This window comes from Lampris incognitus, chromosome 11 (assembly GCF_029633865.1).
Source record: "Lampris incognitus isolate fLamInc1 chromosome 11, fLamInc1.hap2, whole genome shotgun sequence".
Classification (NCBI taxonomy): Eukaryota; Metazoa; Chordata; class Actinopteri; order Lampriformes; family Lampridae; genus Lampris; species Lampris incognitus.
In genome coordinates this window covers 8,559,127-8,571,230 of record NC_079221.1, presented here as the reverse complement: position 1 = coordinate 8,571,230, position 12,104 = coordinate 8,559,127, and the positions used below count along the sequence as shown (strand labels likewise).

The window sequence follows — 12,104 nt, the reverse complement described above, 5'->3', positions numbered from 1 at the left end:
AACCGACCAGAGGTGGCACTAGTGCAGCGACCAGGGCATATACCCACATCTGTCCTCCCATCCACAGACACAGCCAATTGTGTCTGTAGGGACGCCCGACCAAGCCGGAGGTAACACAACAGGGATTTGAACGAGCAATCCCCATGTTGGTAGGCAATGGAAACGACTGCTACGCTAGCCGGACGCCCCACCACTCTCATTCTTTACCATTAGTCATGCCCATAGAGATTTATTTTCTGATCCGTTATTCAGCATATTGTATATTCTCGGGATATAAATGTGTCAGATACCTCTTCATGCTGGTAACCTGTAAAGAGTGGACATCATACAGCCATACGACAATGTCTCGCAAGATCTTAAAGACTGTTATCATCTGGTCACCTTAGTTAAAATGAGTCGAGGATAAATATGTCCATGAAGGAGAAAACCAAACTCCGTCCGCACAAAAAATATGTTATTTTAATTAGCAAAGTAAAAGCATGTGAAGTTTTGGTCGTTCAGACTTCCATCAGATATGTAAACACAATGAGCAGACATTAGAAAAGGAGGGCAAATATGGACAGACGATGAGATGGAAACACCTACTTTTCGGGAAATCCCACTGATAATGTTTTTTTCCACTATTTCACGAGTTTTGTGCTGGCGGTGTTCACGCCACAAACCAAACCAAACCCAGGTTCTCTCGGAGGTGGGCCGAGGCCTCACCCTTTCAGGCATTCTGGATGCGGTCGTTTGGTCTGCGCCAGAGGTGGAGTGACACTGTTCACACCCGCCCACGTGAACCGGACTAAATGGACTGGAGTTCATCTAAAACTGCATCGGTCATGTTAGGCGTGAGCTAAGGCTGTGCAAAAAACAAGCGATACAGCTCAGTATCGCAGTATTTTTTTTCACAATACTTTATCGACTCTCCAGCCCCTTGTACCGATACATTAAAAAAAAATATTCATGTATTAAACAGATTTAAAATGTGTTTAAATATCACTCAAACCCCTGTGATCAAATAGCCTACGACGTCTGCTCCTGCAGATGTCACTGTGGGCTAGCAGTAGGCTGGTGGGCTAGCAGTAGGCTGGTGGGCTAGCAGTTGGCTGGTTGCCTCCCAGCACTATTTCAGTGGCAAACATGGCGGAAAATACCAGAGCAGTGCCTTCGTCTTTCAGAGCCGACGTTTGGGTGCACTTTGGTTTTAAAGACAAAATGAGAGAGGGACGATTTGGATAAAACCAATGCCGTTTGCAAGCTTTGTCATACTACGATAAAATATTCAGGAAACGCAACCAACTTACGATCTCACTTCACAAGACACCACGCCGATAAAACGGCAAGGCAGCAACCTCACCCAAAACCTGCGGACCCAAGGCACACTACACTGGACAGTAACACCTACAAGCTTCCATCAGGCTCAGCTTGTGCACAGAAGAGTACAGATGGTGGTGGTCGGTGGTGCTTTTTATTTGGAAGGACTTGCGCCCATATAGCGTCGTTGAAGACCCCGGGGTTCAAATACGGGAAACACTATGGAGCCATGCTATGTGATCCTAACTCGCCAAAGCTGTAGGTTATGTTACCTAGTAAGTACTCTTCTTTCCTTCACTTATTTGAGCAGTTATCTCAGGACACTGACTGACCCCCCATCACAAAACCACTTTGCAACCTCTGACAATTTATTTCCAAAGTTATTCAACAGTGACTATTCAGACCACCCTTTACTTACATGACAGCAACTTCCTAAATATGAGTTCTGAGCAGCGGCAGCTAGAATCAGGTTTGAGAGTTGCTTTCTCAGGCTGGTAATTTCAAAAACCGGGGCTCTGCATAAAAAGGCCCCATTGCCCTTTTCCTTTTCTTTTAGCCAGTGAAGGAATGCAAGTATTGGAAGGATATAAGAGCTGTCATTTCTTTATTCAAAATTCGAACACTCATTCAAACGTGAGGGGCAGGAGGCGGCGCTGGAGGTGGCGGAGTTGAAGATGCTAAGATTTTCATTGGGAGTGATGACGAAGGACAGGATTACGAACACTTATTCCTAATCCTGTCCTTCTTCGTCATTAGAGGGAATTAGAGGGACGGCTCAGGTTGGACGGTTTGGAGACAAAGCAAGAGAGGCAAGATTGCGATGCCAAGAGTGTCCGGTTAGCGTGGTGGTCTATTCCGTTGCCTACCAACACGGGGTTAAGAGGTTCAAATCCGTGTTACCTCCGGCTTGGTCGGGCGTCCCTACAGACACAATTGGCTGTGTCTGCGGGTGGGAAGCCAGATGTGGGTATGTGTCCTGGTCGCTGCACTAGTGCCTCCTCTGGACGGTCGGGGCGCCTGTTCGGGGAGGGGGGGGGGACTGGGGGGAATAGCGTGATCCTCCCACGTGCTACATCCCCCTGGCGAAACTCCTCACTGTCAGGTGAAAAGAAGCGTCTGGCGACTCCACATGTATCACAGGAGACATGTGGTAGTCTGCAGCTCTCCCCAGATCGACAGAAGGGGGTGGGGCAGCGAGGAGGACGGCCCGGAAGAGTGGGGTAAATCTAAAGCTAAAACTCATCTTTTTGCCTTAGCCTACAATTAGTTGCCTTGAAGTTGAGTGCTTCACAACCTGTACTGGGTCGGTTTCTGTCTCAATGAATTTACCAAGCACTGTTCTGCTGACGAGATTATAGAGTACAGATTATTGATTACTACAAACTGTTCTCTTCTCTCGCGTCTTTTCTCTCTCTCTGAATGACGTCTTCTCCTTTCTCTTTTTCTGTGTGTGTGAATGGTGTGATGTGAGTCTCCATTGTGTGCACGTGCAGTCTGTCGTCCTCCCAGGTCTTCATGGTAATTGTGGTCGCCACCTGGACACTGCTTGGCATCCCCCTCATCACATTTTCTTTTTATATATGTATCTTATAAATCCATGTTGTTATCCTGTTTCAATGTTATATCCTTCTCTCACTCAGACATGTGGCTGATTTTTTTGTCTTCTTTTGTCTACATGGTGATGTCGGTCACGTGGCACGAGTCCTGGGCTGTTCTGGTGACCTCTGGACACTGCTTCACATCCTCCTCATCATATTCTTCATATAATTCCATTATAATTCCGTTATCCTCTTTCAGTGTTGTATTCTGTAAATTGTGTAAACACAACATCCATTGCACGTTGTCCATCTTGGAAGAGAGATCCCTCCTCTGTTGCTCTCCCTGATGTTTCTTCCTATTTTTTTTCTCCCTGTTAAAGGGCATTTTTTTAGGGAGTTGTTCCTTATCCAATGCGAGGGTCTAAGGGCAGGATGTTGTGTTGCTGTAAAGCCCCCTGAGGCAAATTTGTAATTCGTGATATTGGGCTATACAGATAAAGCTGACTTGACTGTTAAAAAGTATTGTAACCTACAGTCTCACTTCCTGGTTCAGTAACTGCAAAGCGACCGAGCGACACCGGCTGAACGGCACGTATAGTGAAGACGGCTAGCAAGATCATTTGTGCCCCTCTCCCCTTCCTGCTGGAGCTTTTCCATTAACGCTGGGTTCCCAGAGCCTCCAGCATCATTACAGATCCCCACCACCCTTCTCACAACATGTTTTCCTTCCTGCCATCTGGGAAGAGGTACAGGAGCATCTGTGCTAAGTCTAGCAGAACTCTAAATAGCTTCTACCCACAAGCAGTCAGGATCATTAACGAACCGTGCCCCCCCCTCCCCCGTCCCCCCAGTCATGCCACCAAATCAGTGCTGGTCACTTGTTGACAGACACCCGCTGTCAAAATTGAACTGAAATGGCACTTCAATGGACTGTGCTGCATTTGAATGGACTGTGTTGGTAACTGTGCTTTTTTTGTTTTGTCCCATTATCCAGGGAAGGATGCTGGAGCCTATCCCAGCAGTCATTGGGCAGCAGGCGGGGAGACACCCTGGACAGGCCGCCAGGCCATCACTGGGCCTCTGTTTTTATGTTTTTAGTGGTAACGTTTTTAGGGAAATTTTATATATATATTTTCATCTTTTCTGTTGCACTACTGTGGGTTGGGAGAAATGGCATTTCATTTTTTTTTTTTGTATGTGGGTACATAATGAAATGACAATAAACTGAATCTTGTGCGTCTGTTCACGTGTGACAATACTGTGAGAGATTTTTGTCTCGCTCCTCATTTAACGTCAGAGTGGAATCGAATAATTGCCATGACACCCACAAAGACACACTTCTTCGTTTTTCGTAAAAACTGGAAGAAAGTCCTGTTCATGTTTGGAAAGCATGAGATCGCACAAACCCATAAGGACAGCTGCAGCTCGGCAAAACTGCAAGGCCGCTGCCAGTTAAGGAAACACTGCCGAGACGATGGCATCTGCTCATGGAAGGGCGACAGCAGAGGAGGAATAACCTAGAAGACTTGTTACCGTTACCTGCATGCTAGGAAAGCAGGGATCGTCTTTTTGAGGCCACGATGAAACGGATGGAAGACGAAATGTGGGCATTTTTCTCGTGTGTACAGCTTTTTTTTTTAAAGGAAATGTTACCCGTTCTGAACACTAGAACGACCAAGATTCCCTTCCTACCTAAAACGACCATGGGCGGTCAAAATGGCGGCCGGTTTTTAAACTCTACATTCTGTCAAGATAAATACCCGATTGAGATATTAATGCACTGCATATGTTAGTATGTCTGTTAGAAACGACTGACACCAAAATTAACATTTTAACAACTTAAATACTATTTTTCAAGCAATTTAAAATGGCCGCTGTCCAACACCTGTAAATACTGCAACGACTCGGTGGTAGTCATGGTGCGTCTGTAACCAGATGTGTTGGAAATAATCAGAAATCAAGATTGGACTATTTCTCTGCACTGGAGGATGCTAGTGTGTTTCTAGGACAGAGCAACGAACTTCATGAAGGAAATGACGCCACCAACACACGTCATAAACAGTGACATGACGCGCAAATTACGAGCCATCTTTTTGACCGCTCGTGGTCGTTTTAGGTAGCTCTTATAAAAAATGTTTGTGTGCAATTGATCTAAAACTAATTTTAATGCAAATATATGCAATTTTAGGAGCATTCAGGGGGCGGCAGGTCTGTATCTTTTTTTCTCAGTTATTAAACCTTGAAAATCCAAAACCGTCAAAATGACGGCCTTGGTTGCTCTATTGTTAAAGAAGTACAAGCTTCCATATGTCCCTTGCATTTTAAGGAGTTATTGTATAAATGAATCCATGCGTAAACATCTTCGAATAAAGCTTGTTATGTGGTAAATCGCGTTAACATCAGTCATAAATTTTATAATCAGATGCTTGTCAGTGCGCTGGGTCCTTAAATTCTAAATGCTGAAGATGTTTTATATAATTCATATTAAATATTCAAAGGGGTTAGAATTACTGTACAGCCAAACTACTGAGCAATTGCAATAATTTTATTTACAACTACAAAGCCAATGGATTTGAGGTCTCTCGCCACTCAAAACTCAAAAAAATATTTGTGGGCCTTTTTCTTTAATCTATCCTCGGGAAGCCAAACCTTTAGTTTGGCTTCCAAACGACACACAACTCTGACAACGCCTCTGTAACTTGGACAAAACCTTTGAAAGGAAAAAAGTAAACAAAACAAAAACAAAACAAAAACCATTAACTGGTAGAATCGGTGAGAATGGAAAATAACACTGACTCACCTATTAGTTCAGCGATGGCACTGAAGGGCCAGGTGTGGCTGGTGGAGTTGGTGTGTAGAAACTTGGGGTTGAGCTGCAACGCAGGAACAGGTTGAGAATTATGCAAGAATGACAAGCACACAAAAGTCTTCAAAGTGATATGCTATGACTCAGACAATTTAAAATAACGAATCCTCAATTCCACAAAGGATCAAGCGTCATATTGTTATTTTTTCATCCTTTATCACAGAGCAAGTGAAACGGCAGGATAAACTTAGGGCGTAGTGCTGAAATGAGGTGACTTGCTAAAGGGCACTTCGGCAGAGCATCTGCTTGGTTTGACAAATTCTGCAAGGATTACTCAATTTGTTCTTTTTAACAAACTGGGTCTTATTTTCATAGTTTTTGCCGTCAATCACATCAGTTATGATATTTTACTCAGACTGCATTGGGGAGATTTTGGATGTGTGGCCAGAGCTGGATTCAACTACACTACCTGAACCAGCACTTGAAAGTGACAACATTAGCGCAAGTCAAAAAATATTACCCGAAACGTCCAATATTATCATCAATAGTCTATCACACTGCTGAGCTTCTTTCTGGTTCAACGTGCAGGAATGGCCATCTTATTTACCATAGATAGACAGGTGGCCATGAAACAACCCGTGCCAGCACCATCTACTCTGTACATAACTGCAGTCCACTGACTTCCCGTCTCTACTGTAGCGGTCGTACCAGTTTCCTGTCTGTCGGCGTGTGCTATTGACAATGGCATATTTGCTATATTTGCATATTTGCCTGCAAGATTTACCACGGATAAATGTCAACGATGGGGCGGCGCAGTGGATAGCGCGGTCACCTCACAGCAAGAAGGTCCTGGGTTCGAGCCCCGGGGTAGTCCAACTTTCGGGGTCGTCCCGGGTCGTTCTCTGTGTGGAGTTTGCATGTTTTCCCCGTGTCTGCGTGGGCTTCCTCCGGGGGGCTCCAGTTTCCTCCCACAGTCCAAAGACATGTAGGTCAGGTGAATCGGCCGTACTAAATTATCCCGAGGTATGAATGTGCGGGTGTGTGTATATCTGCCCTATGTGATGGTGTCCAGGGTGTCTCCCCACCTGCTGCCCAAAGACCGCTGGGATAGGCTCCAGCATCCCCGTGACCCCGAGAGCAGGATAAGCGGTTCAGATAATGGATGGATGGAAACGTCAACGACATGCACAGAATTGTCGACAAACTTTCACCTGCACCTAACAGCAAACGGGTTAAAAGCTTCAAGTTGTACATATCAAGTTACGTCCACAATTCCGTCCGTCCGTCCGCTCATCCTCATTATTGTGGACGTAACTTGATAGGTACAACTTGAAACTCTTCACCTGTCTGCTGGCAGGTGCAGGTGAAAGTTTGTCGACAATTCTGTGCATATCGTCAACATTTATCCATGGTAAATCTTGCAGGCAAATATGCAAATATAGCAAATATGCCATTGGCAGTAGCACACGCCAACAAACAGGGAACTGGTATGACCGCTGCAGTAGACACCGGAGGACTTCTGGTTGGACTACAGTTATGCATAGAGCCGAACATAAGAGGTGTAAACTACTAATAAGACCCGTTAGCCCCTAGCTAACAGGTCTGACTCTTTAGCCGAGCGGTTAGTGATGTCGCCTTGTGGTGCAGTACACCCCGTATCGAATCCCGCACCGGGCAAGAAAATAACCGGTTACATTGGTGGCAGCGGTGGGATCCGGAAGTGTGCAGATCCTCAGAAGTCTCTTCGGAGCGCGGGAAGAACAAAGCGCGAGGGCGCGCTTCCGGGGAGGGTGACGACTGTAAACTACTAATAAGACACGTTAGCCCCCTAGCTAACCGGTCTGACCCTTTAGCCGAGCGGTTAGCGATGTCGCTTTGTGGTGCAGTACACCCCGTATCGAATCCCGCACCGGACAAGAAAATAACCGGTTACAGAGGCATATAGACGAGTTTTCCCGCCCTTACCAAGGGCGCCGGGGCGGGTGCATTGTTCTTCCGGTCTCAATATCCGTAGCCGGATGTAAACAAGCCTAAATCTGTCCCGGCATTCCATGGTTTTCCTTCCACGGAAAACCAACAGCAGATTTCCAATCACGGGTGTGGTTGGAGGCTTTGAATTTGAAGAAACCGCCGAAAAACGTCTTTGTTTGTTCCCATCACTTCGTTGCCAAAGAGCCAACCAAAGAAAACCCCTTTCCCGGAACTGTGGTAACTAGGTAGCTACTCGTTACACCGGAAAAGAAAGGCGTAGGCTGGCCCGAATGCGGAAACGCCGCGTAAACTTGTCTATCAAGTACACAGTCATTACGGTCCCCCTCCCTCTCTCTCTCTTTTAGTTGCTATTGCAGCGAATTAGGGGGGGGGCGGGGAACCGTTGCCACAGCCGGGACGCGAACCCGCATCTCCCGCACCGCAGGCGACAACGTTAACCAGTCGATTAGAGGGTCCGACCCGTTCACGCGTCTACTTAAAGGAGTTTGGCGCTCTGAAAAGATGCGATTGTAAAGTTGCGTTCTGCAAAATCTCCAAAATGAGACCGGAGTAAAAAAAAAAACACAAAAACAAAACACAACTAATTAAGATGCACGACGGCACGAACTACGAAAATAAGGCCCAGGTTGCACTTTTATCCCGTTATTCCAGCTTTTACGGTTTCCCCCATCTCCCCTTTTCGCTTTCGTTTCTGCCAAAACGCAACTGCACAGCTGAGGGCGTATCCGAAACTTACGCGCATATTCTCATCTCTCCCCAGCGGCAAAATGGTAAAAGCCGCGGGTGGTTTTGCAATGTGACAAACATTAAAAACAAAAACACATTAAAAACAAAAACAAAAACAAACAACTACTGCTCGGGAGGATGAAAGCGTGCACGCGAGCAGCCCGGACAGGGATTAATGACGTATCACAAAGCGGCTGGGGTAGTGGACGAAATAAACTGCTAATCCTTATTCAGCTTTAGTTGTTAAAAGTCTTTTGCACGTCATTATTATCATTATTATCAAGTGCCAGCCTCGAGGCGACTTGCCAGCGCTCCGCCACATCGCGATCACATGACACGCGCCGAGCGAGCCACGGCACCCTCGGCGTCGAGATTGACACGCGACCCCTAACGTCGCTTGGCGGGGAGGCGGGCGCGCGGTCGTTTGTTCGCGTTCGGCGCAACAGCGGCAACAATGTAACAGTCATAAGATGCAAGAGTTTACTTACAGTGCTCACTGGCACCCCGGCCGTCGACTGCGTCGCCGCCATTTTTCAAACAGCACATCAGATCCGCGCACACCCCCCCACCCGAATTAGGGGGTGGGGGGGCGGCCCGGGGAACCGTTGCCACAGCCGGGACGCGAACCGCACCGCAGGCCCAACGTTAACCAGTCGATTAGAGGGTCCGACCCGTTAACGCGTCTACTTAAAGGAGTTGGGCGCTCTGAAAAGATGCGATTGTAAAGTTGCGTTCTGCAAAATCTCCAAAATGAGGCCGGAGAGTAAAAAAAAAAAAACACAACTAATTAAGATGCACGACGGCACGAACTACGAAAATAAGGCCCGGGTTGCACTTTTATCCCGTTATTCCAGCGTTTATCCCGTTATTCCAGCTTTTACGGTTTCCCCCATCTCCCCTTTTCGCTTTCGTTTCTGCCAAAACGCAACTGCAGAGCTGAGGGCGTATCCGAAACTTACGCGCATATTCTCATGTCTTCCCAGCGGCAAAATGGCAAAAGCCGCGGGTGGTTTTGCAATGTGACAAACATTAAAAACAAAAACACATTAAAAACAAAAACAAACAACTACTGCTCGGGAGGATGAAAGCGTGCACGCGAGCAGCCCGGACAGGGATTAATGACGTATCACAAAGCGGCTGGGGTAGTGGACGAAATAAACTGCTAATCCTTATTCAGCTTTAGTTGTTAAAAGTCTTTTGCACGTCATTATTATCATTATTATCAAGTGCCAGCCTCGAGGCGACTTGCCAGCGCTCCGCCACATCGCGATCACATGACACGCGCCGAGCGAGCCACGGCACCCTCGGCGTCGAGCGTGACACGCGACCCCTAACGTCGCTTGGCGGGGAGGCGGGCGCGCGGTCGTTTGTTCGCGTTCGGCGCAACAGCGGCAACAATGTAACAGTCATAAGATGCAAGAGTTTACTTACAGTGCTCACTGGCACCCCGGCCGTCGACTGCGTCGCCGCCATTTTTCAAACAGCACATCAGATCCGCGCACACTCCCCCACCCTCCCTCTGCCCTCGGCGCACCGGAAGTCGCCCAAGTAATCAACGGGGCGGAATCAAAACAAAAGTTGTTTTCGCAACACGCGCTGCAGACCCCGAATTTCAGCAGACGTGATATCCCGCGGAGCTGTACGGGAGAAGGCAAACGTCCGAATGAAACGGACCGGGCATTACGACGGACTTGGACCACGAAGGCTCACTGGTGCACAGTCCCGCGTCCAGCTGAGCCCACCGTCAACGTCCAGAGGGCTCGTGGCGAGCGAGTGGGCGCGTTGATGACGTTGCTGTCATGCCGAAACCACGCGGGTCGCCTGTTGATTTGTTTTATTTGCTTTGGCTTTCCGCTCTCGCGTCGATATCACGTCCAAGTACACGTAGTGTGGCAGGATGAGGAAAAAACACACAGGAGTACTGCTATAGCAGCGGTCATCGCTACCGGTGGGTCGGCGTCTTCGATGTGTTGTAAACAGTGACGTAACGGTGAGGTCAGCGGCTGGCAAGGCGGTGGGCGTTCACCAATCCAAACCACGCCCTTTTGTGCGCTCCAGCGTTTCACAACAGTCCGAGCTCCTTCTTCATTCTTCCAAACTGCCACAGAGATCTAGAATATTGTGTCTCCCCCTACCGGCGGAACTTCATCCCAAATGAAAACCTAAGCAAAAATATTGTCAAAGTATATATGATGTACTTTTTTCTTGTTTTATATGTTTTTTTCTATTTATTTCCGATTTTTCCCTTCTTATCCCAATTTAGTGGCCAATCGATCCCTATCTCAATTCAAACACCCACCCTCTCACTGCATGCGTTCGCCAACTGCATCTCTCCGCGCCGAACCACTGCTTTTTCCGACACACACAGAGGCGCATTCGTGTGACGAACACAAGCCGACTCCGCCCCCCTCCCGAAGACAGCGTTGCCAGTTATCGCTGCTTCAACGAGTCCGGCCATAGTCGGTTCTGACGAGACCGGGGCGCGAACCCCTGGTCCCCAGTGGGCAACTGCATCGACACAAAGCCGATGCTTAGACCGCTCCCAAACCATTGTGGATTTCATTGCGGTCACTACAAACAGCATGTTTGACATTCGGCAGACATACCGCAATACAACAGATAACAATAACAGATAGCAATAATAATAATATAAATATAATAATAATAATAATAATATGACATTACATTACATTACATTACATTACAGTCATTTAGCTGACGCTTTTATCCAAAGCGACTTACAATAAGTGTATTTAACGTAGGAAATCAGGAGAACTACAAGTTATCAGAGGTCATAAGTGCATCTAAACAAGCATCTAAGAGCAAAACCAGTGCTAAAGTAAAAGCACAAGAAATAGATTTTTATTTTTAAATGAGTGAATACAATAAGTGCTAAGACCAAGTAACAGGGTAGTAGTTCTTAAAGAGGCGAGTTTTCAACCTGCGCCGAAAGATGGGCAGCGACTCCGCTGTCCTGACATCAGTGGGGAGTTTATTTCACCACTGTGGGACCGGGACAGAAAAGACCCATGACTGAGTCGATCGGCAGCAGGGGCCTCTGAGTGACGGGGCAACCAGGCGTCCCGAGGCAGCAGAGCGAAGTGGTCGAGCGGGGGTGTAGGGCTTGACCATGGTCTGGAGATAGGAAGGAGCTGTTCCTTTCACTGCCCTGCAGGCTGGCACCAGAGTCTTAAACTGGATGCAAGCAGCTACTGGGAGCCAGTGTAGGGACATGAGAAGGGGAGTTGTGTGGGAGAACTTAGGGCGGTTGAACACCAGACGAGCTGCAGCTTTCTGAACAAGCTCCAGAGGTCTGATGGCCGACGCCGGGGCGCCAGCAAGGAGGGAGTTGCCGTAGTCCAGCTGGGAGATGACCAGAGCCTGGATGAGCACCTGTGCCATCTCGTCGGTGAGGAATGGGCGAATCCTCCTGATGTTATAGAGGAGAAATCTGCAGGAGCGAGCAACCGATGCAACGTTTGCAGCAAACAACAGTTGGTCGTCCAGGATCACACCCAGATTCCTCACAGTCCAGGTTGGCGTCACCACAGTGTTGTCAATGGTGATGGCCAGTTCTCGGTGCGGACAACCTTTCCCCGGCTGGAATATCAGCTCTGTCTTGTCCAGATTGAGCGTCAGGTGGTGTGTCGCCATCCACTCCGAGACGCCAGTCAAGCACGCAGCAATGCGCGTCCCTACTTGTGCGTCAGAGGGAGAAAAGGACAAGATCAGCTGGTTGTCAT

General features: G+C 47.7%; 1 protein-coding gene across 1 annotated transcript in view; it reads right to left on the bottom strand.

Moving 5' to 3' along the window:
* The window catches only part of morc3a (MORC family CW-type zinc finger 3a), a 33,784-nt gene extending 24,859 nt beyond the window's left edge, over window positions 1-8,925 (bottom strand). The window contains exons 1-2 of the mRNA XM_056289845.1: window positions 8,850-8,925; window positions 5,638-5,710 (exon numbers count right to left, since the gene is read on the bottom strand). Coding sequence (XP_056145820.1) covers window positions 5,638-5,710; window positions 8,850-8,891 — 115 coding nt within the window. The 5' untranslated portion in view covers window positions 8,892-8,925. The remainder of the gene's footprint in view (window positions 1-5,637; window positions 5,711-8,849) is intronic.
* Window positions 8,926-12,104: the final 3,179 nt, after the last annotated feature.